Genomic DNA, 26,515 nt, shown 5'->3' on the forward strand with positions numbered 1-26,515 from the left:
TTTCAGAACCACAGAATCCTACACCACAGAGCGAAATTAATCAACAGACCATCGGCAGGATTTTTAGAATGGCAGCCTTTCCTGTCGCACCAACTGCTGAGTCAGCGGGGAACATATCCCTGGGAACACATCCCCACTGACATTGTCTGACCTGCAGCAATTTCACACTCCCAACGAGTGTCAGTTTGGGGCAGGCATGACTAAGCCCCTCACTTTGGAGGACGTCCCGCCTTAGAGAGCTGCCAGTCAGTCAGTTTGGCTGGAAGCTCTCATCTCTGCAGTGCCAGGAGTGGCAGTGCACATAAACGAAAGCCTGTGTCCTGGGATTCCAGGCTGAAGTAAATTTTGGTGTTCTCAGGGTGGCTAGGATAGGGGACGCCTGGGGGTGTTGTGAACATTTGGGGATTTGGGTGTTAAGGAAAGGCCATGGGGCTATGGACGTCCAGTGGTTACAGGACATTAAGTGGGGGGGGGGGGTGTTAAGGAAAGGCCATGGGGTAATGGAAGTCCAGTGGTTACAGGACCTTAAGTGGGGTGGGGGGGGGGGGGGGGCGTTCTGATGAAGGGCTCCCCTCCATCCCGCACAGGCCTAAACCAAATTATTTTCTTGCTTACCCCATACCCGGGAACTCCTCCGCCAGCCTAAAAATTAAGGCTGAGTGGTCGATAATTGGGGCAAAGGCCCCATCTGATAATAATAATAATCATCTTTATTATTGTCACAAGTAGGCTTACTTTAACACTGCAATTAAGTTACTGTGAAAATCCCCTAGTCGCCATACTCCGGCACCTGCTCAGGTACACAGAGGGAGAATACAGAATATTTAATTCACCTAACATCACGTCTTTTGGGACTTGTGGAAGGAAACCGGAGCACCCGGAGGAAACCCGCGCAGACACTGAGAGAACGTGCAGACTCCACACAGACAGTGACCCAAGCCGGGAATCAAACCTGGGATCCTAGCACTGTGAAGCAACAGTGCTAACCACTATGATACTATGCCGCCCATCTGAGGCCTCACCCACCCCAGCATAAAACTGCTGAGAGGTTGGGGATGGGCAGCAACCCAGTCGAAAGGGACTTCTGGTGGTGGCCATGTAGTGAGTGATCGCACATTTGGTAGCTCCTGCACGAGGTGGATTTTTCCCATTCGTAGGGTGGACGTTTTGATGGAAAGAGGTGCAGGAATGATTGGAGAAAGCGAGGCTCCACTGATGTGGCTGGTGGATGGATCCACGGGCAGAAGTGGGGTGAAAAGAAGGGAGCAGTTGGAGCAAGAAAATCTTTGTGCGTCATCGGCAAGATGGCAAAGAGTAAAGGGCCTCCGGTGGTCGACGGAGCAATTGGTGAACGTTTTGAACGAGAAGTTCTGCCAACGGAGGAGGGAAGCCCAGGAGGACCTAGCCGGGTCGGTGGAGCCACTAAAAGCGGGAATTGACTGCGTGAAACAGAGGCTGGAGTCCCACAGCCTGGCTATTCGGAAAGTGGAGGAGAATGAGGAGCAGCTCGCCTCTTTGGTGGCTGAGATAGGTGTGGTGCAGGAGACCAAAAAGCAGTTGAAAGAGAAGGTAGAGGACCCAGAGAATCGCTCCAGCAGACAGAATTTGCAATTCATGGCGATGCCTGAAGGTGTCGAAGGAGCGGACACCAGGGCATATGTAACTAAGATGCTGGAGACTTTGATGAGGTGGGGGCTTTTGACCGACCGAGGTCAACCGAGTGCACAGGGCGCTGATGAGGAAGACGCAGGTGAACGAGCAGCCGAGGACGATGGGGTGCATCTCTACCGGTTTCTGGATAAGGAAAAGATTCTGAGGTGGGCGAGGCAGACGACGAGGTGCACCTGGGAAAGAAACGAGCTGCGGGTGTACCAAGATCTGGGTGTGGACCTGGCGAAGAGGAGGGCTGGCTTTAACCAGGTTAGGTCTGCCCCCTTTAAGAAGGGGGTAAAGTTTGGAATGTTGTACCTGGCCCGCCTCTGGGTGACCTTTACCAACCAAGAACATTATTTTGGTACACCAGAGGAGGCAATGGAATTTTTGAGGGACAATTGACTGGCAGGAGAAGGAGGACCCTGAACTTTGGAGGAGGTGTGAGGACATGTTTGATTTTCTTGTCTTATTTTGGTGGTTGTAGGAGAATTTTTCTCCTTTGAAATGTTTTGCTGGGTTTGGTGGTGGGATGCTTGGGGAGCGCCAAGGGTTAGTGCACCTTTTTTTCTGTTTCTTTGTTGTTTGTTACATTGAGGTGTGCGAGCAAGGTTGGTGAGTTAATCAGTGGAGGGTAGGAAGCTCAGAGGCTGCCGGGCTCGCTAATGGGAGCACAGTGGGGTGGGGGGAGGGGGCGGGGGGCAGGTGGTTGGCATAGAGGAGGCAGATAGGGTTGTTGTTTTGTTTGGGGGAGGGGGTGTGGCTGATGTGGCACAGCAAGAAAATGGTGGGCATCAGAGGGTGGGCGTGGAGGGCCGGGGGCTGACCTATAAAGAGATATGATTGATCGGCAGGGGAGGGGGGGGGGGGCGGGGTTCCCACCAACCAGGCTGGTCATGTGGAACGTGAGGGGGCTGAATGGGCCGGTCAAATGATCGCGTTTGTTCACGCACTTGAGTTTGAAGGCAGATGTGACTTTTTTTACAAGAGTTGAGTGGCACAGTAGCACAGTGATTAGCACTGTTGCTTCACAGCGCCAGGGTCACAGGTTCGATTCCCGCTTGGGTCACTGTCTGTGCAGAGTCTGCACGTTTTCCCTGTGTCTGAATTATAGGTTTCCTCCGGGTGCTCCTGTTTCCTCCCACAAGTCCCGAAAGACGTGCTGTTAGGTAATTTGGACATTCTGAATTCTCCCTCAGTGTACCCGAATAAGCGCTGGAATGTGGCGACTAGGGGCTTTTCACAGTAACTTCATTGCAATGTAAGCCTAGATACGTGGCGGGGGGAGGTTGTAATAGTAACTGGTTAGCTGGAGGGGACGCTGGGAATTTTGGTTAATATTTATGTCCCAACTGGAAAGATGTGGAGTTTATGAGGCATGTGTTGGGGAAGATTCCGGATCTGGACTTGCACTGGCTGATTATGGGGGTGGATTTTAACACGGTCGTTGAACCAGGTTTGGACAGGTCGAGCCCAAGGTCAGAGAAGGTGTCAGCAGTGGCAAAGGAGCTGAAGGGGTTTATGGAGCTCTTGGGGGGTGGGCCCATGGAGGTTTGGGAGGACAAGGATGAATGAGCCAGCGTACTTCTCCCTTGTGGTGATTTATTTGTGGTGAACAAGACACTGCTGGCAGGTTTCTTTGACTCACGCGCTGCATGGGGTGGATTTACAAGTGGACCCCAGCGGGTGGGGGGGGGGGGGCACAGCACCCGTGGTGGAGGCTGTATTTGGGGTTACTAGTGGATGAGGAGGTGTACGAGCGGGTGAGGGTTACCATTCGGGATATATGGAACTTAATGATATGGGGGAGGTGTTGGCTGCCACGCTATGGGAGGCGCTTAAGGTTGTGGTTAGGGGGGGTGTTCATTTTGATCTGGGCGCAGAGGGAAAAGAAGGAATGAACAGAGATGGCAAGGCTGGTTGACAAGATTTTGCAGGTGGGCATGAGGTAATCGGAGGCCCAGAGGCAGGGTTGCTGAAGGAGAAGCAGAAGCTGAAGATGGAGTTTGGGCTGGTGTCCACAGGGAAGGCAGTAGGGCAGCTGCGAAGGGCTAGAGGGGCAGTGTATGAGTACTGGGAGAAAGTGAGTAGGATGCTGGCCCACCAACTTAGGAAGCAGGAGGCGATGAGGGAGATTGGAAGAGTGAAGATGGGATGGGAAGAGTGGCACTGGACCCGATGATGGTGAATGGAGTTTTTAAAGAGTTTTACAGGAGGATTTATGAATTGGAGCCGCAGTTGGTGGGGAGGGAATGCAGCGGTTCTTGAATGGGTTGGAGTTCCCCAAGGTGGAAGAAGAACTGGTGGAGGGACTGGGGTCCCCCGTTGGGTTGCTGGAGGTGATGGAAAGTATGTGGGTGATGCAGGCAGGGAAGACCCCGGTCCCCCAGATTGGTTCCCGATGGACTTTTAAAAGACATTCGGTGGGGACTTGAGGCTTCTGCTGGTGAGGGTATATAATGGTGAGGCTGGGGAAAGGGGGGAGCTCTCCACTACAGGATCGCAGTCGTCCATTTCCCTGTTACTGAAGAAAGATAAAGATCCAGAATAGTGTGTGTCCTACTGCCCGATATCATTATTACATGTGGATGCTAAGTTGTTGGTGAAGGTCTTGGCCTCGCATATTGAGGACTGTGTATCGGGGGTGATAGGCGAAGATGAGACGGGGTTTATGAAGGGGAAGCAAATGTCGGCGAATATTAAGAGGTTACTGAGCATGATAATGATGGCCCTGGAGAGGCAGGACATGGAAGTGGCAGTAGCAATGGATGCAGAGAAGGTTTCGATCGGGTGGAGTGGGAGTATCTGTGGGAGGTATTAGTATGGTTTGGGTTCAGGCAGGGGTTTGTGGATTTGGTCCGACTGATGTGTAGGGCGCCGGTAGAAAGTGTGCGGACGGACCAGGTGAGCTTGCGATACTTCAGATTACACCTTGTGACAAGGCAGGAGTGCCCACTCTCCCCATTGCTCTTTGCCTTGGCACTGGAACCACTGGCAATGGTGCTTATAGTGTTGAGGGGTTGGAGAAGGATTGTGCATGATGGGGTCGAACACAGGGTTTTGTTATATGCCGACGACCTGTTGTTGTATATTTCGGACCCATTGGGGGAATCATGAGTATCTTGGAGGAGTTTGGCCGGTTTCTGGATACAAGCGGATATGGGGAAGAGTGAGGTGTTCCCGATTGAGGCCAGGAGGTTGGGACAGCTGTTGTTCAAGGTGCTGGGGACGAGCTTCAGGTACTTAGGCATCCAGGTGGCACGGGAAGGGCGCAGTTGCATGAGCTGAATCTGGCTCAGTTAGTGGAGCAGACGAAGAGGGATTTTAAGAGGCAGGATGTGTTGTCGCTGACGGGGCAGGTGTGGACAGTGAAAATGACGGTACTGCCGAGGCTCTTAATTGTGTTTCAGAACCTCCCGATCTTTGTTCCAAAGTGATTTTTTAAAGAAGATTAACGCTTTGATTTTTGGGTTTGTGTGGGTGGGGATAATTCCACAGGTTAAGAAGACGCTGTTGGAACGGGGGCGATGGGGAGGCCCGAAGGAGGGTGAATACGTCTTTGTCGTGTGCAAGGCTCAGTCTTATCCAGTTCAAAGTAGTTCACAGGGCGCACATGACGGTGGCTACGATGAGTAGGATTTTTGACGGAGTAGAGGATAGGTGTGGCCGGTGCACGGGGAGGCCTGAAAACCAGGTCCCACATGTTCTAGGCATGTCCGAAACTGAAGGGGTTCTGGCAGGGTTTTGTGGACATAATGTCCGAGGTGCTGAGGATGTAGGTGGTCCCAAGCCCCGAGGTAGCAATATTTGGAGTGACAGAAGACCTGGACATCCAGGGGACGAGAAATGCCGATGTCTTGGCCTTTGCCTTCCTCATAGCCTGGAAATGGATTTTCCTTGGGTGGAGGGACTCGGAGCCACCAAAATCAGGAATGTGGGTGAGCGACCTGGCGGAATTCCTGAGGTTGGAAAAGATTAAGTTTGTCTTGAGAGGGTTGGTCAATGAGTTTTCCCAGAGGTGGAAGCTGTTCATAGACTTCTTTAAGGAAGATTGGGGTGTCAGCAAAGGGAGGGCGGGGAGGGGGGGATAAAGGGATAAAAATGTGGCAGGCAGTTTGGGAGGAGGGGAAGGGCAAGAGAGTTTGGGTGTTGATTAGTTAGGACATAGAACATAGAGTGCAGAAGGAGGCCTATTCGGCCCTCACTTCCTCTTTATCCCCATAACCCGATAACCCCTCCTAACCTTTTTTTGGTCACTAAGTGCAATTTATCATGGCCAATCAACCTAACCTGCACGTCTTTGGACTGTGGGAGGAAACCGGAGCACCCGGAGGAAACCCACGCAGACACGGGGAGAACGTGCAGACTCTGCACAGACAGTGACCCAAGCCGGGAATCGAACCTGAGACCCTGGCGCTGTGAAGCCACAGTGCTAACCATTTGTGCTAATGTGTTGCCCATCATAATAGTTATTTATTATGATGTTCCTGTTTGCTCTTGCTCTTGTTTGTATATTTGCTGTTTATATAAGTGCCTTAATAAAAATATATTTTTTTTAAACCCAGTCGGAGGTCCATCCGAGGAATTTCCCACTCACCACCTGCCAATGGAAAGTGTAAAAATTCAGGCCCAAGCTGTACTAAATTAGTCCCGCTCCCCTATTGTGCCCGATCGTTCTGCAAAGTTCTCCTCTTCAAGTATTTATTCAATTCTCTTTTGAAAGTTACTGTTGAATCTGCTTCCACCACCATTTCAGGTCATGTATTTCAAATCATAACTCACTGTATAAAAAGATTCCTCCTCCTGTCACCGATCTTCATTGACTGTTCAGAATTTATTTTTCAAGTGATCAGTGTTTCCTGAGTGTTTGAAAATATTTTACTATCAGTCCTTTCTTATTTTTAACAAGTCAATTGCAAGCCTTAATACACATGTGCCAAATGCAAAAAAAGGTTTATTTGCATTGTTGATGCTGTTAGAGTCTCATAGTATGGCACTCATACAAGTAGCATCACAATTTTAGATATCTTGAAAAAACTGAATGGGGTCATGAACTCTTACAGCACGAGAGGGAGGCCATTCGATCCATCATGCTTTGTCAGCTCTTTGAAAGAGCTGTCCAATTAGTCCATCTCCCCTATTCTTTCCCTGTAACATTCCGGACAATAACAAATAGTAAATGTGAAGCTGAGATGGGGATGAAATATAAAAAGATCAGTACAAGGTTTTAGTGAATACAGGGAAGACCCCACTGCACTGAAAACAAACCAATGTGGTACTTTTTGTAAAAGGAAAAGACTCCCATGTCTCACTTAAATAAGTAACCAACCAAATAATGGTTTCAATCATTGGGAACAAAGCTGAGATGTTCCCATCAGAAGTGGTGGCCACCACAAGCTCAGAGCGGGTTGATCCTGCCTGAGCAATCTCCTTGATATTTTGGAGGAAATTACACCAAATGGGCATTTTAAACAGCTTACCTGAACTTCCAGAGGTTCAGCAGTCCAAGCCTCCTCTGCACAGTTCTCCATTTAATTCTCTGCTGAAAAAAATCAAAAGAATATGCTTACTAATATTATCACAGCAGAATTTTACGCTTGTGTGCTATTATTGTGCATTTACAGAATCACACAGCACAGAAGGAGGCTGCCATTCAGCCCAACATGCCTGTGGCAACATTCCAATTAGTCCTATTCCCAAGCTTTTGCCCCCAACTTGCACTAGTTTTTTTCAAGTGCACACTCAATTACTTGTTGAAGGCCTAAAACTATCGAATATGGTGATATTCCCTTTCAAGCAGGGTAATGTTAATAATAATAACTGTATTATTTTCTCAAGCTCCTTCACGTAAACCTTCTGATGCTCCTGTTATTGCGGTGGGGAGCAGAAAATTGGGAAGTACTTCGAGTAGCAAGACTGCTAGGAGTTCTGCTAAGATATCAAATGAACTAAAATCACCAATTCTTTTGGATGAAGGTCTAAATCGTATGTTAGAGGTGGGACAATCAGTTACAAAAGTGGTAAGCATTGCCATGAATTAATATGTTTGAAGCCTGTCTTCTCTTAAACAACAATGGGCCCGATTTTCCCAAAAGGGAACAAAGTCCCCGAGCGAGCGCGTTTAGCCGTGTGTTTCCCGGTGCTCGCAGTGCCGAGAAACACATGGCCATTCAACGTGACTCGGGTGCCGAGTGTCAGAGGCAGAGGCAACAGGGGAGGTTGGCGTTGCCGAACCTGGTTCGTTATTACTGGGCGGCAAATGTGGAAAAGATGCAGCAATGGTGGGAAGAAAGAGTAGAATGGGTTAGGATGGAGGAGGAATCTTGTCGGGAGTCCAGCTTAAGGGCCATGGTGACAGCAGTGCTGCCAATGGCGCCAAGCAGGTATTCAGGGAAATCTGGTGGTACAGTCCACTGTGAAGATTTGGAATCAGTTGAGGAGGCATTTTAGGGTGGAGGGAATGTCGGTGTTAACGCCACTGTGTGAGAATCATGCGTTTGCGCCGGGGGGATAGATAGTGTATACAGGAGGGAAGTGGGGTTGGTCAAGGTGTGGGATCTGTATTTGGAGGAAGGGTTTGCCAATTTGGAGGAGCTAAGGGAGAGGGTAGAGTTCCTGAGAGGGAGTGAATTCAGGTATCTGCAGGTTAGACACTTTTGCTTCCGGATGTGGAAGGGGAGGGAAGAATTGGGGATATATGCAGGTGACTGGGCGGGTGGGTGGCGAAGATCAAGGAAAAATGGGAAGGAAAGTTGGGATGGGAGATCAATTGGGGAGTATGGCGTGAGGCACTGCGTAGGGTTAACGGGACCTCCTTGGGTGCAAGGATGAGCCTGATACAGTTTAAGGTTGTACACAGGGTACATAGAACATAGAAAATACAGTGCAGAAGGAGGCCATTCTGCCCATCGAGTCTGCACTGACCCAATTAAGCCCTTACTTCCACTCTATCCCCGTAATCCAATAACCCCTCCTCACCTTTCTATTTGGTCACTAAGGGCAATTTATCATGGCCAATCCACCTAATCGGCATGTCTTTGGACTGTGGGAGGAAACAGGAGCAATATATCATGGCTAATCCACCTAATCTGCACGTCTTTGGACTGTGGGAGGAAACCCACGCAGACATGTGGAGAACGTGCAGACTCCACACAGACAGTGACCCAGCAGGGAATCGAACCTGGGACCCTGGCGCTGTGAAGTCACAGTGCTATCCACTTGTGCTAACATGCTGCCCAGTCTCATAGAACATAGAACATACAGTGCAGAAGGAGGCCATTCGGCCCATCGAGTCTGCACCGACCCACTTAAGCTCTCACTTCTACCCTACACCCGTAACCCAATAACCCCTCTTAACCTTTATGACTCGGACGAGAATGAGTGGGTTCTTCCAAGGAGTAGCAGATGAATGTGAGAGGTGTGGGCAGGGCCAGCAAATCATGCACACATGTTCTGGGGTGTGAAAAAGTGGAGAGATTCTGGGTGGGAGTGTTCGCTGTCCTAACAAGGATAGTGGGGGAGGTGGTGGCGCTATGTGGGGTTTCGGAGAAGCCGGAGCTCATGGAGAGGAGGAAGGCCGATGTCGTCGCCTTTACCTCTCTGGTTGTTCGGTGGCAAATTTTACTGGAGTGGCGGTCAACATCGCCACCGGGGGTAATGGCTTGGTTGGGTGACCTGTACGACTTCATGCATTTGGAAAAGATAAAGGGTGGAATTCTCTGTTAATGCGGCTGTGTTCCCACGCCTGCGAGAAAACGGGAGTGAATCACTCTAGATTTTCTTGGGCTATCTGGCTGCCGACACGGGGATGTGTGGGCAGCAGCCACTTGTGGCGGCAGCCCCACACAACATGGTGGACCCACACAGCAAGCCCCCACAATATAGCCCCCCCCCCCCATAATTTTAAAAATCATACCTTCTGCGCTTATTTTTCCATTCTAAATTTCCATTTCCACAATTGTAAAGAAAAGGCCTGTGTGGCGAGTGTGAATAGGCCCCCCCCCCCCCAGATCGTGCGCGCCCGCCGATCGGTGGCTCCTGATCGGAACCCTGCCTGTCATGTAGGCCCCCCCCCCCCTCCAGTGACGGATCCCCCTGCCCCCCAACAGGACGGCGACGGACTGTCCCCGCAGCCGCCACTCCGTGTGCCCGCCAGGTGGAACCATGAGAGAACTACGCCGGCAGGAACTTGGCCAGATGCTGCCTGAGAATCTCCGCAGGGGCCTCTATCAATAGCCCCCGATTGGCGCCGCGCCGGCCGCACAGGCGCGACTGCCAGCGATTCTCCGATCCCCAGAGATTCGCGGGAAGACATCGGACCCGATAGCGGGTCTGACGCCCCATTCCCGCGCCAAGCGAGATTTTAGCACGGAGGCTCGGAGAATTCCGCCCCTCGTACGAGTTAAGGGACTCAGCAGAGGAAAGGTGGCAGATGTTCATGACCGTGTTTGAGGAGTTGTTCGTTGTAGGGAGGGGGGTGAAAAAGGGGAAATAGTTGTAAAAACTGCGTAGTTGATTATTGGGAAGTATGATTCCCGGGATATTTATGTACTGTCACCTGTTTTGATACACGTTTGTAATAAAATACATTTTTTTTAAGTCAACGTGACTCATGTTGTGCAAGGGGCTTGAATGGGGAACGCGGGGTTGAGGCCACACAGAGTCCCGTTTGGTACAGTGGGGAGCTCTGCTCGCCAGAACTCCCCAGCATAGTCTAATCTCCAAGATCCACAAAATGATCTCCGACCTCCCCATCCACCCCCATCCCGAATGCACTATGGGAGCCCCCCCCCCCCCCGCACACACACATCCTGCCACACCTCCCACCCCAACCCCATGCCAGATACCCCAGGCCCAATCGCGCACATGCAAAAAATGCCAGCCTGGCACCTTGACCAGATGTTTTCTTAATGATGTTGGTTGAGCAATAAGTACCTACCAGGACACCAGATGGAGTTCCTATGCTGTTCTTCGAAAAAGTGCCATGGGATCTTTTACATTCACCTGAGAGGGCTGAATATCTCAACAGAAAGACAGCACCTTTGACAGTGCAGAATTCCCTCAGCACCGCACAGGACAGTCAGTCTAGTTGAGGGGGATAAAATTTGTTCCGTAAATAACATAGGGGTGAAGGTCTGCGGGAATTCTTTTGAACACCAACAGTAACTTTGCCAAAAGAAGCAGATAAAGCCTGGCATTGCCAAATTTACAGCAGGAAAGTGGGAGAACTCGATGTGGAAAAAGAGAGAAATATGAGAAATTAAGAGAAATATGAGAAATTATGAGAAAAATTGAGAAATAATCTAACAAAACTGTCAATTAATTGAATCTCATCCAACTCATTGAGTAATTGAAGTTTCAATGCAATTTGCAAAATTTGTTCATTTGTATAAGTAACAGGATATGTGCAAGAATGTTTGGAATTACATTCCCCTGTCAGTTACCTTATCATTAATGTTACATTAACAATCTGGTATCCCACAGGTTCACAAATACATTATTCAAGCGTTAGTTCTTCGCAAAAGCTGGCCACTAACTGAAAGCGAATTAACTTTTGCTGAATCCCAGAAGGATGTCGATAACAATGAGCTTACAGGTACTGTCATTCTTTGGAAGAAATGGCTATGTGTTTTGCAAAGTGCCATGGAACAGTAAGCTTGATTTCTGTGCAACTTCTCTTGACTGTGTGCCATACAGGGCAATAGGTGCAATCCTCACAGCACAATGGCAAGTAGAAACTACATCTGCCACCTGTCTATAAGTTAATAAAACTTCAGGGGCACTCTTCCTTTCCAAATTACCTGTACTTCTTGTTTCATAATAGCAAAATCCTATGTCGATATTTTTGAATAGAAAAACATGATTTACCATTCAAGTTGCAGCTAGAAAGCTTCCTGTCACTAGGTGGTGCCATGGCACCTTTCCATCTTGTTGTTCAGCTCATCCATTAAAGTGCCCTGCGCTCACTCCACTAACACTTCTTCTCTGTTGCTTCAGTTCTCAGCTACTCCAGGGGACTCCTCTTGGTCATGTATCGTCCACTCCTGGAATACTTTCCCCACTCATGGGCTCCAATTCAGCTACTAACCCTCCATATGTCCACTGACAGTCCTCAACCTCAAGTTCTTCTATTACTGTTACATCATCTTATTCCAAGGCTTCAGGGCCTGCCTGTTTCCCATTCAAACCCCCTGTCATTTGCCATGTTTTGCTCGCCTTAGTTCTGATGTGGACTCTGTTATGACTTCAAGACTACATTCCTTCTCGTACAAGGTTTTTATTGACCTCAATCTAACATGGTTCTCCCCAACCCTGTGCCACATGGTAGAGGTCACATGACTATGGCAAGCCAGATGGGACATGTATTAATGATTGCGTTCCTAAACCTAAATATTCATTTTTTCAATAACAGACAAAAGATTATTTTGCATGCATTATCATGTGCAAATGATTGTTACCCAAGTTATCCACTATACTACAACAGTTCTCTTGCATTAGCAAACTGTTCATTACTCTCATCAGCACTGTACCTGCTATACATTCAGAGTCGTTAAATCATGCAGGTCTTTTAATGGTACCTGTGTTCATTGTCATTGGCTGTTTGCCTGGGTGTTGTTCCTTCTCCAGGGACTTGTTGTTGCTATGGTAGCTGCTGTTGATTATCTATTTCCATTGTTGGGGACCGATGGACCTTGGAGTGATGGTCATTCTTTTCTCTGTACAGACAAAATCCCATTTTCCTGATTGGCTGACTACAGTGAAGGAGCAACTTCTTTAGTTCTTTCAGTAAGCCAGTACATTTGGGGCGGGATTTTCAAGTTTAACAGCTGCGTTTTCCTGCGTGGCGTGCCCTTGCTGGGTTTCCACAGCTGGCCAATGGAGTTTGCCATTGTGTCCTCCCTACGATGTCGGGAAACCCGCGGGCATGATTATGCTGCCGGTGGACCAGAAGACCCCGCTGACGGAGAATTCCGCTGTTGGTCTTTCACTTCCACCATATACAATCAAGGTGACAAATACACTATCTCACCGAAGTCCAGCTCACAATAGTCAGAATAATAGTCCACAATGATGAGATGACCAGTTGCTGCTGAAGTGAAGAGTTCTACTCCCTGCTTCATCCACGGTCTATCTGGGATGTCATGTGTCATTAGCGGCTTGCAAGCTTGTTTAGCTTGGTACTTGTTACGAGCACCGCACTGGCTGATATGGCCATTATCTTCATTGCCCATGTTTGACCAGCAGAACATTTCTCTTGCCTTCCTCAGACTCGGTTCAATTCCTTGATGGCTTGCATGGATGTGCTTCAGAATCTCTCCTCTCATTTCCATTGGGAAAATAATGACTCTATTTCCTTTGTACCAGATCCCATCTTAGTCTGTTAATTCCCAAATATGCTGTTGTGACCACCGATGTGTCGTTGATGTTCTCAGGACATTCTTTCAGCACTACATTTTGCAGCAGTTGAAGAGTTGAGTTTCATCCTGTTGGGTAGTTCGTTTAATTTGAGCAATGTGCTTGTCTTTTAGATTCAATGTTCCTGTTGGGTTGATGACATGCTGCTTCACGTTTAGAAGATTATTTAGAACAGTACAGCACAGAACAGGCCCTTCGGCCCTCGATGTTGTGCCGAGCAATGATCACCCCACTCAAACTCACGTATCCACCCTATACCCGTAACCCAACAACTCCCCCTTAACCTTACTTTTTAGGACACTACGGGCAATTTAGCATGGCCAGTTCACCTAACCCGCACATCTTTGGACTGTGGGAGGAAACCGGAGCACCCGGAGGAAACCCACGCACACACGGGGAGGACGTGCAGACTCCGCACAGACAGTGACCCAGCCGGGAATCGAACCTGGGACCCTGGAGCTGTGAAGCATTGATGCTAACCACTATGCTACCGTGCTGCCCACTGCTACCGTGCTGCCCACTGCTACCGTGCTTCCCTGGTAGCACGGTAGCAGTGGGCAGCTACCGTGCTACCAGGGCAGCACGGTAGCAGTGGGCAGTTGAACCTGGAAACGGTACCTTCAACGGTAGCAGTTGAACCTGGAAAATTTCACATTCTATTGTAACATCCTCAACTTTCTTTATTAAGAGTACTGTTCTTGGCAGTATATGAGCAATGTTCATCTGTTTCCTTTGCTTGCATGTCACATCCAGCTGATAGCTTTTTGCAGTCCCTTTGAAGCAGATACTTGCAGCTTGAGAAAAATGTTTGAAATGGCTTGTGGTTGGACTCCGCTGTTACTTTGTTTCTCCCAAGCAAGATTTGATGAAAATGCTCGCAAGCAAAAACAATAGCCAGACACTCTTACTTGATCTAAGTGTAGTATCAATCTGCTTGTGTGAACACCCTGGATGCAAACTGCTTAATCTTGCTAGATTAGAGTTGCTCTGGGACCTGTCTCGCTGGTGTCGCACTGCAAGGTGACTTAATCATCGACGTCTGGTGTTGTGGTCACCAGTTGTTTAATTTTGGAGAACCCAGCATCTTGTTCGGTTCCCCAATACCACTGCACATCCTTGGCAGTGAGCTTGCGTAATGGTTTACACTCTGACGACAAATTTGACAAATGTTTCGCTCGGTACTTTACGAATCCAGCAAATCATTGCACTGCTTCCACATCGCTAAATCATTCCTACATCTCTCTCCTTGTCAGGATCTGGGCAAAGACCTTTTGGTGTCAGTACATAACTTATATACTTGACTTAAATTTTATCACAACTTTTTCTTGTTCGGCTTCAGATTCAGCCAGCGAGCTCTCCCTAGTAGTCGCACTAGATTCTGATTGTGGTGAGCTATGGTTTTTTCATTCTGTCTCCACATTAATAGACCTTTAAACCTTTTTAGGGGCCTCACGGTAGCATGGTGGTTAGCATCAATGCTTCACAGCTCCAGGGTCCCAGGTTCGATTCCCGGCTGGGTCACTGTCTGTGTGGAGTCTGCACGTCCTCCCTGTGTGTGCGTGGGTTTCCTCCGGGTGCTCCGGTTTCCTCCCACAGTCCAAAGATGTGCGGGTTAGGTGGATTGGCCATTCTAAATTGCCCGTAGTGTAAGGTTAATGGGGGTATTGTTGGGATACGGGTTACGTGGGTTTAAGTAGGGTGATCATTGCTCGGCACAACATCGAGGGCCGAAGGGCCTGTTCTGTGCTGTACTGTTCTAAGTAAATCATCCACTATGACTACCACTCAGAAAGGCTCACAGACTATCTCATACTGTCTCCATCGATATTCTTATGGAGCTGTAAAAATGCCAAATGTTGGGTGGCACGGTGGCGCAGTGGTTAGCACTGCTGCCTACGGCGCTGAGGACCTGGGTTCGATCCCGGCCTTGGGTCACTGTCTGTGTGGAGGTTGCACATCCTCCCCGTGTCTGCCTGGGTTTCACTCCCACAACCCAAAAGATGTGCAGGTTAGGTGGATTGGCCACGCTAAATTGCCCCTTAATTGTAAAAACAAAAATTGGGTATTCTAAAAAAAAATTTTTTAAAGAAATGCCGAATGTCATGTGCAATCATCTATCTCCCATACACTGTCCAGAATACAGTTAGAAATCTGCTGCTTTCATCCAGCTTTACCTGCCATGAACCATCCTTTGCATCTGGGAGAGTAATCTTTGTCTTGGCCAGTTGGGTCAAAATTCCTTCAATGGTGGGCATGGGACAGTGAAATCTCTTTAAACCTTTATTTAAATCTTTTGGGTGTATCCAGGTTGTTTCACTGCCACCAGCAAGTGCTGCTAATCCATTCTGTAGGAGTTGTCACTTTCTGGACTCTTCTTTTCCAGATGTTATATCTTGTTTTTTAGTCTTGACTTGAGGGAAGCTGGAACTCTTCTTGCAGCTGCAAAATTGGTGTTACATTCTCATCCATTTTGAGATGATATTCAGCAAGTAGATATCCAAACTCTGTAACCATGGGCACAATTCAACGAAAAAATGTCAAAGTTCGGTTTTGGCTACGTTTGGCGGGGTGTTATGCGACGGCCACATTGGCGAGATCATGATCCATATTCAACGGCACTTAGTGCCAAAAATGAGCCCCCACGAGATTCTCATCATCACTGGCTGTCTCGCTGTCCAATTTCCCTGACTCGCGCTTCAACAGCTCGCTGCTAACGAAGGGAAGCTAATTTTAAACGCTCCTTCATCACTCACTCCCAGTCTACACACAAGCATGGCAGCACGCAGACCTTCTCCTCGCTTTAGCGATGGTGATGTGACCTCACAAGGCTTCTCAACGCTGTGGATGAGAGGCGGGCCACCCTGTTCCCCTGAGGGTGTCGAAAGATCAGCAATGCTGCCTGGGAGGCAGGGCAATGGCTGTCAGTGCAGGGTTGCTTGACAAGGAGGACCACCAGCCATCCAATATAGTTAGAAGACAAATGATCTCCAGCGAGCTGTAAGGGTAAGTTACCAACTTCCTCCTGGCATCAGTTCTGCTTGCCATCCTTCAACTACCCAAACCCCCCCCCCCAATTTACTGGCCGAAACCTCGCACCCGCCCCACATCCAATCTTTGTGCTTGTTCCTCAAAACCCCTGGCACCCACCAGCACAACCCCTTCACATTCAGGTGCAGTACCCACACATGCCACCTGTTATAATCCTCCTGACCATCAAGCGTGCGGCTCACAATGTCCTCTCTTTGTCCCCACAGGACAAGATAGCTCATAATAAATGGGAAAGGGCCAAGATGGGAGGAGGAATCCCAGAGATTTGAGTCCTCATCCCTATGAGTAATGGCCCCTGGGGTTGCCCGAGGAGAGAGCAGTCACTGACGGTGAGGTTAGCCTGTGCCACAGAGGTGAGGATCAATTGCCCCTTCACCCAGATGACCTGGCTCAAGTAAGTAGTTCATGTCAGCCAAAATGATCCTTCCCCCTCACTTACCACATGTCCATTTTCTCACAGGATCTCCATCTGATGCGCCTGAGGACGTAGCAGCCATGCACGCTCCCAGGGTAGTGGGCATACGTGCATGATTCGGAGGCAGTGATCCACCTGGCCCAGGGGTGACCCCTGCCCAAGAATGCTTCAGCCCCCAACTAAGCCCAACCCTCCTGAGGGGACCCCCCCGCCCCCCCAAAACCCGGTCCCTTGCACTGGGACAGCAGCTCTGCTACCCCTGAGTTGCATGCCGGAAGATGGAAATAGCTACTCACCTCCTCACTTCCCCTCAGTAGCCATTACGCCAGATTCACATTTATGAAAAGGACCACGTGACTTCCCACTGGGGAGTCGGGTAATTGCCAGGAAGCCACTGCATTCGACTTCAATCTCATTGATGACATTGAAATGAATGCAGATGAGGATTCATGATATCCTCTCCACTTTTGGGCGGATCATGGATCTGGATGCACCGGAACTCACCATCGGGAGTGGGTTAGGTGAATTGCAAAATGTTTTGTGGCGAGCCTTGATTTTGCCTTCTGCTGCTATTTACCCGGTGCATCCAGATCCATGCCAGGTGCAACGCGGTCGCTGAATCGCAACCTACATCTTTGTACTCCTATCACATCTGTTCAGCGGCCAATGCATTAGTACGCTGTTACATATTATACCTCTTTTGGCAGATTTAGTGTTACCACTCCAAGTTTTAGACTTGTTTCAACTGAGGTTAATGATTTTTGCATACTGCTTATGGTCTGGAGGGCCAGATTCTTCTTTCCCGCCCACCACAAGACAGCCATGGGCGGGACGTGGACCATGTAAAGTCCATTGACCTCGGGCGGGAATCTCCGGTCACAGCAGGAGACTCCCGCCCTAAATCTTCATAAATTGGTGTTCCTCGGAGCAGGAGTCGGAAAGTCAGTTTTGGCCACACAATTTGTTCAAGTGATATTTGTTGAAAAGTATGATCCAACAATACAGGAATTTTACAGAAAGCAAGTTGAAGAGGATGGACAACAATATATGCTTGAAATCCTAGATACAGCTGGAATGGAACAATTTACTGCAATGAAAGATCTTTACATGAAGATTGGACAAGGTTTTGCATTAGTACATCTTCATTCTTACCATTGCATTGGGCTCTCTAATTTGTCAGACTAATTTGTCCACGGTATGAATATCTTGCCATCTTGTTTCCTGCATTTTTGGACTGTCATGTTGCGCCATCTCATACAGGTCTTTGAAGACACATCAGTGTCTATCTAACATTTCGGCCTAAGTCTTCCGGTCCCGCCTGTCGCAGGAGTCGTTGTCGAATTTTTGACCGGCACGCAAAGGTCTGTTGACCTCGGCCAGGAATTTCAGGTCCCGTGGTGAGAAAATCTTTATGTTTACTTGATACTCTCCTTTTGCGATCATCATTCTAAGTCACAGACCATTTATTACCTACAACCTTGATGGAACCAACTTGTTGTATGGTGTTTAATGATTGGACAGAATCTTCAGCTGATATCTCAGCAGTGGCCATCTGTATAGGATTGTTTCCTTTATTGCTAGCTTGTGTGCAAAATGACCCGGCTTCTTATAGTTGAAGGACTGTTTTCTCCAGCCCAAGCAAACTTTCTCTTCCATTGTATTATGCCTCCACAAAATTTACATATTGCCCTTTGTCCGCAATTGTTCGGCTCTTTTGACCTGGAATGTCTATCAATATTATGTAACGCCCGGTCTGCTATACCATACATGTGCTCGAGCTGATGTTTTATAACCTCTGCACTCCTGAACATGTCTATCGTTTTCTTGAAAGTAAGTTTCTCCTCTCTCAGTAAACTTGCTCTCATTGCAGGATTTCTTATGCCTAAGACAATTCTTTCGTTAATGAGATCATCTTTTAATTGCCCTAGTTCGCATGATTCTGCGAGGTGTATTACTGAATCATATTACTGATTAATTTTTAGCTCGAGCCCTAATGTTGAACCCATACGATTCATATGTTAGATTCACTTGGGGTTCAAAGTGTGCCTTCAAGACTTTCAAAGTCTTAGTTGTTTGTTTTTTCTGTTCTTCAGAGAGATTTAGGATGGAATAAAATTTGTAGCAGCCACTCTCCAGCAGTGTTAAATGTGTTTATACTCCTATCAGCCTGGTTGTTAATTAAATCTGTTGCAATATCGTAGTTTTGCCATTGCAAATGGAAAAACTGCCGGTTCTATCGCATATCGCCTTTCATTTTGACAGGAGCAGGGAGAGAAAAATTACAGCCGTTTTTTTTGGACTTGCCCAGAGATTTTCTTGCAGCCTTCACCTTGTGCATGCTTTTCCTTGTCAATGGCATTTTTTTAACAGCTCTGAACATTTTCAGGTTCTTTTTTTAGGAGCTGGGGCTTCTCTCTAACTTTTCAAAACTCAATCACAGCTCCACTTCTGACACAGTGTTATGAATTGAAATTCTACAGTACTTCTAGTACAATGTTTTTATTGAACTAAATGTAACATGGCTTTCCCCAGCCCTGTGCCATTCTGTGTCACCGAACTACAGCAAACCAGATAGGACATGTCATAATGATTGCATTTAAAAACCCAAACACCCTTCTTCTTAATCACCTGCTGTTCACCTATTGGTCTCTACATGCACCCCTGCAATTTCCCATATGTTGTTTTGAGCTTATTTCACATCCCAATTTTGCCTTGCCATCTTCGGCTTCAGCTATGCACCCACCTCAACCCTTTGTTCTACAATAAGACCCAGCTTACTCCTAATTGTTCACTTATCTCTGACTCTGTCAGTATGTTGGGTAAAATGCTTACTACACCAAAAATGGATTACAAATCAGTAAAGAGCATAGGCATTATAGTATCTCCAAGAGAAGCACGGCAGATGATGGGTGAGAACGGGGGATTAGAGGGGAGAGGGTTAATGAGGTATGAGAGATTAGGATTTATGGAGAGAAATGCTGATTGAGCTGATCGCACACTCACCTGGTCAGCCATTCATATCCCATCCTCGGGTCATTCAAGACTTCGCTGCCTATATCCTATTCAGCACCAAATCCTGTTTACTCATTACCACACTGGTTGCTGACTTCCACTGGAATCCAGTCCAGCTATTTGAAAGAATTTGCAACCTTTTATTCAAATTCTGCCCCTTCACATCTGTGTAACCTCCTCCAGTCCAGAAACCCTCCAGGAACACTGCTTTTATCTAATTCTGGCCTCTTGTGCATCGCTGATTTCCTTCATCCCATCATTGGCAGCTATACCTTTAGAATTCCCTCCTTTAACCTCTCCTCCTCTCTACCTCTCTCTTCTCCTTAAAACCTACATTATTTGATCAGCTTTTTAGTCACCTTTCCCAATAAATTTTAATGTGACTTAGTCTCATATTTTTCTCTGATTAAGCTTGTGTGAAGCAGTTTGGGGTGTTTTACTACATTTTAGACACTATATAAATGAAAGTTGTTATTATAAAAACCCAATGGTGGCTGCTTCTTTGTCTATTTCTAACTCCAATGAAATTTCCTGACTATTCTGATGTTTACATGAGAGACCGAGCCAGAGTTCAGAGCGAAAGACAGCAAGTTTGCATTTTTTGCTGCTCAACTCCAAGTGTAAGCGCCTGTTTTAAACAATATAAATGGAACAAATCCATCCACTCTTCTGGTGATTTCCAGTTGAAACAATTTGATTGAACAGCCTTGGAACATTGAAGCAATTCATCCTAGAAACAGACAGGAGTAATTTACTTGTCTGTGTTCTGATAAATTGGAATTTTTAACATGACATCTAAGGTCTTTCTTGCATTTGTTCATGAACATATTAGCAGTGTGGTATACATAATGACCCAAATGAAGCCAAAGGCACTTTATTGGTCCTACTTTGATCAGTTTACAGAAACTGTCACAGCACTCAATCCCTACAACCCTCGGGGTTCCAAAATTCCTCGAACCTTGGTTCTCCACCCCCACTTTCCCTTTGAGCTAAAACCTCCCATCTATTGTTTCCAAATGACCAGTCCATTTCTAGCGCCTGACCACCGCGCTCCTACCCATCACCCCTTTGCCACTTAACGCTGCAAACTCTCACCCAGACCCCACTTCCCAGTGTTCCTCAATCCCGGGACCTCTCAGTCCTTCATTTTCCGAGTCGTTCACATAGACAAATGGAAAAGTAAGATAGTGAAGCAGGAGCAACTCCAAGGAAATTTTCTGACATTGTTTCTCTAATTTGGTCAAACTGGCCTGGACTGTTCCAATGATTAGATAACTCCCGCACTTCAAAGAAATGAAGAAATGTGTGGGCAGTCTATCCTTCCTGCTCGTAGTGATGCAATTTAGGTTCACTTTATATCGAATTGGTATTTAATTAGAATGACTTCATTTTACAATTTGATCACTCTTGGGTTTCATTTCACTTAAGCTGTAGCGCCATCTAGGGTATGAATTTGCCATTTCTATCAAGTTTCTAATCAAACATCATGGCTACATTCTTACTACAGCTCACTGCCAAAGCATTTATTTTAAGATAAAACTGGTCAACGTGATGTAGCATTTCAAACAGGTAATTTGGATCTGGGAGTATTGGCTACTGTATTCTCCTGGAATGTGAATAATTGCCTGCAGAGAGTAGAGGGGGATTTCCCAGAACTTTCCCCCAAATTGGCCAAAGGGATTTACTCTTTTTTTCATTTCTCTGAGGAGGTTCTGTGATTTGGTGAAGGGTTGATGCAACATGTATGGCTGGGATGGGCTGTTAGGGCCAGTTAGTCATTCACCTTTTTTCCCCCTTGAATGCAGGAAGAAAGGATTTACATTTAGGTAGCATCTTTCAAGACCTCAAGATGTCCAAAGGTGCTTGAACAGCCAATCAAGTACTTTTGAACGTAATCACTGTTGTAATGTAGGAAATGGAGCAACTAAATGGCGCACATCAAAACACCCATGGATAGGAATGGAGTAATCAGCTGATTCCTCAATAATGCACTATACTGGACTAGGGCTTCAGGTCCCTGGAGTAAGGAATTCTTGGACTATTTAGGGCACTTTTAACAAGAGTAGCTGATAACAGGTCATTTCAAACCAATCCAGACCTTAGATTTAGTTACACATATCAATAGGAATTTTCCCACCATTCCCACCAGCGCGATCTTCCAGTCCCATCAACAGCAAACCCCCCGCCACGGGTTTCCCGGCAGCGGGAGATCCCTGCAATAGCGGGCGCCGTGAAACACACGGGGAAATCCCGCCCATCACTTTTAGATTATTCACTTGTCTGTTTTTGTTTAATCAGTTAGTCTTGTATTTTAAATCTTTAACAAGGTCAACTGTGATATTCAGCCATTCTCAACCTGAAGTGATAATAGTAATTACCAATCCGAATCTGCCGAGGAATAAAAACAGAAAATTCTGGAAAAACTCAGCAGGTCTGGCAGCATCTGCGGAGAGAGTAATAGAGATAACATTTCAAGTCCAATATGACTTCCTCTGAACCTAGAAACCTAACTGGGTTCAGTGTTTGGAACCTTGAAGATAAGAGGAGTGGCCTAATTTGTTTTAAGAATTTTGAAGTTATCCCACTTTTAATGGGGCTTTTGGGGACAGATTATCCATCTGGTATCCCTCCCAGTCTCGAACTCCTGCCAGCATTCAAGGGGCTGGCCGGGCAGCAAAGTTCCCCTGCAGGCTCAACCCATCACAATTGCCAAGATCTCAGCCAATTTATGTGGTTTAAGTCTCCAAGTTTGTTCTGAATAATGAATTACTGTAGATTATTGTTTCATTGTGTAGTTGAGAATTCCATTACCAATGCATTATGCCGCTCCATGCAATAAGCTGAAAATGTAAAAAGTCCACATCATCTTGTTCCTGTTGTTTATATTTTGTTTGTTAAGGGAGGACTATTGACCCCGTTTTTCCTGATACTGAAGAGTCAAAACCCTCAACAGCAACCAAACACAGCAGGAAAGGAAAGGCAGTCGACAAGGACAAAGTAAAGGAGAAAAATACACCAGCCAGGATAGATATTCCGGTACAGTTCTCTGTTTGTGGAATGGACAACAAGGGTTCTTTGTCCAATCAGAAGTACATTTCTGAACAAAAAGCTCTTGTGCTGAGTAAAGAACAAAGAATTTTCATATACAGAGTGCCTTTCATGACTTCAGGGTGTTCCAAAGCACTTTACAGCCAATTAGTATTTTGAAGTGTAGTCACTGTTGTAATGGAGATCACACAGTAGCCAATTTGCGTACGACAAACCCCCACAGAGAGCAATGTGATAATGTTACGACACCCAGGGCTAGGACACAGTCAATTCAAGCCCTCCTTGATCTGGTGTCGCAACACAATTGAATTAACCAATAATTCCTCAAAGTCTTTGGCCCTTGGCTGCCCAATAATTACAATCAGCAGGTTTGTATACTTAAACACAATAACTTTTTATCAATAATAATAACTACAATGAAATAGACATCAAATACAACTGGGCAACTATTATCTAATTCCTAACCCCCACATTAACTCACCCCCACCCTCTATATACATACGCACACAAGACAAACAACCACAGAGTGGAAGAGAGGGATGAAAATAATAAATGGAAGGATTTTTTGTTTTATAAATATTTTTTATTAGGTTTTTGAACAGAGTATATTTACTGTTATGTACACAAAATAGAATGCATGTGTATATACATAGAAGAGAAGGGAATATGCACAAAAAAACAAAACAAACAAACAAAATTAGAATAAAATAACTGGTAGGGTATTATTATGTGCTAGCTCAACAACAGCAGCTCTGTACAATTGACAGTATTGTTTTTAGCACATAAGTAGGCATCTGTTTGTTGGGGGGGGGAGTGAACTGGGGGGGGTACATATACGTTTGGGCGCTGGGGAAACAATTACAGAACAATTACAGAGGGCAATACGCGAATGGATCTGGTGTTGGTGTTGTTGCTTGCTTCTTCCGGACGGTTTTCGCTGCCGTTGTCGTCTCGCGATCACCTCTGCTTCAGCCGTTCGTCCCGTCTTTCACCCAGATCTCTGCTCCTGTAGATGCCAAGTTTATTATTGTTTCCCGTGCCCTCCTTCCTGCTCTCATTCCCTTGCCTCCCCACCCCCCACCTCACTGGTTCCCCTCTATTGTTCCCTGTCTCCTCCCTCACCCCCCCCCCCCTCCCCGTCCTGTGGTTCGCCATTCTTTTCTCTGAGATTTAGCTGCTATGCTATCCCCCCCCCCCCCCCCCCGCCTCGGTCTATACCTTCCTTCCCCGCCTCGGCGTTCTGTGGAAGCCGTTGTCTGACCGTCGGATGGTGAATTTGATTTTCTACATTTTTGAGAGATTCTGAGAGGTCAGACAGCAAGTCTGCAGCTTTGGGTGGTGCTGCTGACCGCCAGCTGAACAGGATTCTACAGTGGGTGATCAAGGAGGCAAAGGCAAGGGCGTCCGCCCTCCTCCCTAGGAATAGATCTGGCTGGTCTGATACCCCGAAGACCGCCACTTTCAGGTATGGCTCCACCCTCATCCCCACCACTTTGGACATTGCCTCGAAGAAGGCTGTCCAGTACTCCACAAGTCTGGGGCAAGACCAGAACATGTGGGCGTGGTTGGCCGGGCCTCCTTGGCATTGTTCACATCTATCCTCCACCTCCGGGAAGAACCTACTCATACGAGTTCTTGTTAAGTGGGCTCTATGTACCACTTTTAACTGCGTCAGGCTGAGCCTTGAGCACGTGGAGGTGGAGTTGACCCTATGCAGTGCTTCGCTCCAGAGTCCCCACCCTATTTCAATCCCCAGATCCTCCTCCCATTTCTTTCTTGTTGCGTCCAGTACGGTGTTGGCCCTTTCTACTAGTCGGTCGTACATGTCGCTACAGTTCCCTTTATCTAGGATGCTTACGTCCAGTAACTCTTCCAGTAATGTCTGTCATGGCGGTTGTGGATACATCCTTGCCTCCCTTTGTAGGAAGTTTTTGAGTTGCAGATACCTTAGCTTGTTCCCCGTTGGCTAGCTGGAATTTCTCTCAGTTCGTCCATTGTTGCGACCCTGCCATCCGTGTATAGGTCCCTGACTGTCAGTGTCCCTCCATCCTGTCCCCACTTTTTAAAGGTGGCGTCAGTCAGCGCTGGTCTGAACCTATGGTTGTTGCAGGTGAGAGCTTTGACCGACATTTTGGTCAGGCCAAATTGCTGCCGCAGTTGGTTCCAGGACTGGAGGGTGGCTATCACCACTGGGCTGCTGGAGTGTTTTTTGGGTGGGGATGGAAGTGCCGCCGTGTGAGGGCCCGGAGGGAGCTCCCCTTGCAGGAGGCCACTTCCGCACACACCCACTCGGCTTCTGGCTCCTTGATCCATCCCCTTATTCGCTTGGCGGTCGCCGCCCAGTGGTAGAATTGTAGGTTTTGGAGGGCTAGCCCCAGCCCCCCCCCCCCCCCCCCCCCCCCCGATTTTGTTTTTTTTGTAGGACCTTCGTTGGGATCCTAGCATTCTTCCACCCCCCATACGAACGCCATGATAAGTTTGTCTGGTGCTTTGAAAAAGGCCTTGGGAATGTAGATCGGGACGGATCGGAGTAGGAAGAGGTACCTGGGCAGCACGTTCATTTTGATCGTCTGGACTCTCCCCGCGAGGGAGAGTGGGAGTGTGTTCCATCTTTGCAGGTCCTTTTTTATTTCTTCTGTCAGATTGGTGAGGTTCCATTTGTGGATCTCTTTCCAGTCATGGGCTATTTGGATCCCCAGGTACCGGAATTTGAGTCAGGCTTGTTTAAACAGCAGTCCCATTAGTGGGTGTGGGTGTACTGGGAAGATCTTGCTTTTGCTCATGTTGAGTTTGTAGCCCAAGAAGGCGCCAAACTCTTTCAGGAGTGCAATGATCCCGTCCAGGCTACTCTGTGGGTCCAAAATGTAGAGGAGCAGGTCATCTGCATAGAGTGAGACTCTGTGCTCTCTGCCGCCCCTTTGGATCCCCCTCCAGCTTTTTGCTGCTCTGAGAGCAATTGCTAATGGTTCGATCGCTAGAGCGAACAGCAGCGGGGAGAGTGGGCATCCTTGTCTGGTGCCCCTGTGCAGCTGGAAGTATTGGGAGTTGGTGTTGGTAGTCCGTACGCTCGCCATGTGAGCGGTGTATAGGAGTTTTATCCAGGAAGTGAACCCTGTTCCAAGCCCGAGCCTCTCCAGTACCTCTATGAGGTATTTCCATTCGACACTGTCGAAGGCCTTTTCTGCGTCTAGGGAGACGATTACCTCCGGTGTTCTCTCCCCGGAGGGGGTCATTATCACGTTCAGCAGGCACCTGATGTTCGTGGTTAGCTCCCTACCTTTGACAAAACCCGTCTGGTCCTCTGCGACCACTTCTGGTACGCAGTCTTCTAGCCTTTTGGCTAGGATTTTGGTCAGTATTTTGGCGTCTGCGTTCAGCAGTGAGATGGGTCTCTATGACCCACATTCCTTGGGTCTTTATCTTTCTTAGGTATCATCGAAATTGAGGCCTGTGTTAGCTTAGGTGGCAGTGTGCCCCGCGCTAGCGAGTCTGTGAACATCTCCCGCAGTTGCGGGGCCAGCGCTGTCACGAATGTTTTGTAGAAGTCCGCCGGGAATCCGTCCGGTCCCGGCACCTTCCCCACCTGCATGGGGCTAATGCTGTCCGTGATCTCTCCCAGTGCTAGTGGTGCTTCCAGTCCCCATTTTCTGCCCTCCCCCACGACGGGTATGTCTCGTCCATCAAGGAATTGTTTCATCCCAGACTCCCCCCTTGGGGGCTCTGAGGTGTACAGCCCTTGGTAGAAGGCCTTGACGGTTTTGTTAATCTTTTCCGGTTCGTTCTGTTTCTAATGTGCCTCTGGTATCCCTGATTTGTGCAATGTGGCTGCCTGCTTTCTCAGCTGGTGTGCCAACAAGCGGCTGGCTTTGTCTCCGTGTTCGTATAGGGTCCCACATGCCTGGCGGAGTTGGTGCACTGCTTTCCTGG

General features: G+C 47.7%; 1 protein-coding gene across 2 annotated transcripts in view; it reads left to right on the forward strand.

The window, feature by feature from the left end:
• Window positions 1–26,515, forward strand: part of adgb (androglobin) — a 564,769-nt gene that overhangs the window by 466,411 nt on the left and 71,843 nt on the right. For both annotated transcript variants that reach the window (XM_038805127.1, XM_038805138.1), the window contains exons 31-33: window positions 7,489–7,670; window positions 11,134–11,245; window positions 22,440–22,576. In XM_038805127.1, coding sequence (XP_038661055.1) covers window positions 7,489–7,670; window positions 11,134–11,245; window positions 22,440–22,576 — 431 coding nt within the window. The remainder of the gene's footprint in view (window positions 1–7,488; window positions 7,671–11,133; window positions 11,246–22,439; window positions 22,577–26,515) is intronic.

This window comes from Scyliorhinus canicula, chromosome 1, assembly GCF_902713615.1.
Source record: "Scyliorhinus canicula chromosome 1, sScyCan1.1, whole genome shotgun sequence".
NCBI lineage: Eukaryota > Metazoa > Chordata > Chondrichthyes > Carcharhiniformes > Scyliorhinidae > Scyliorhinus > Scyliorhinus canicula.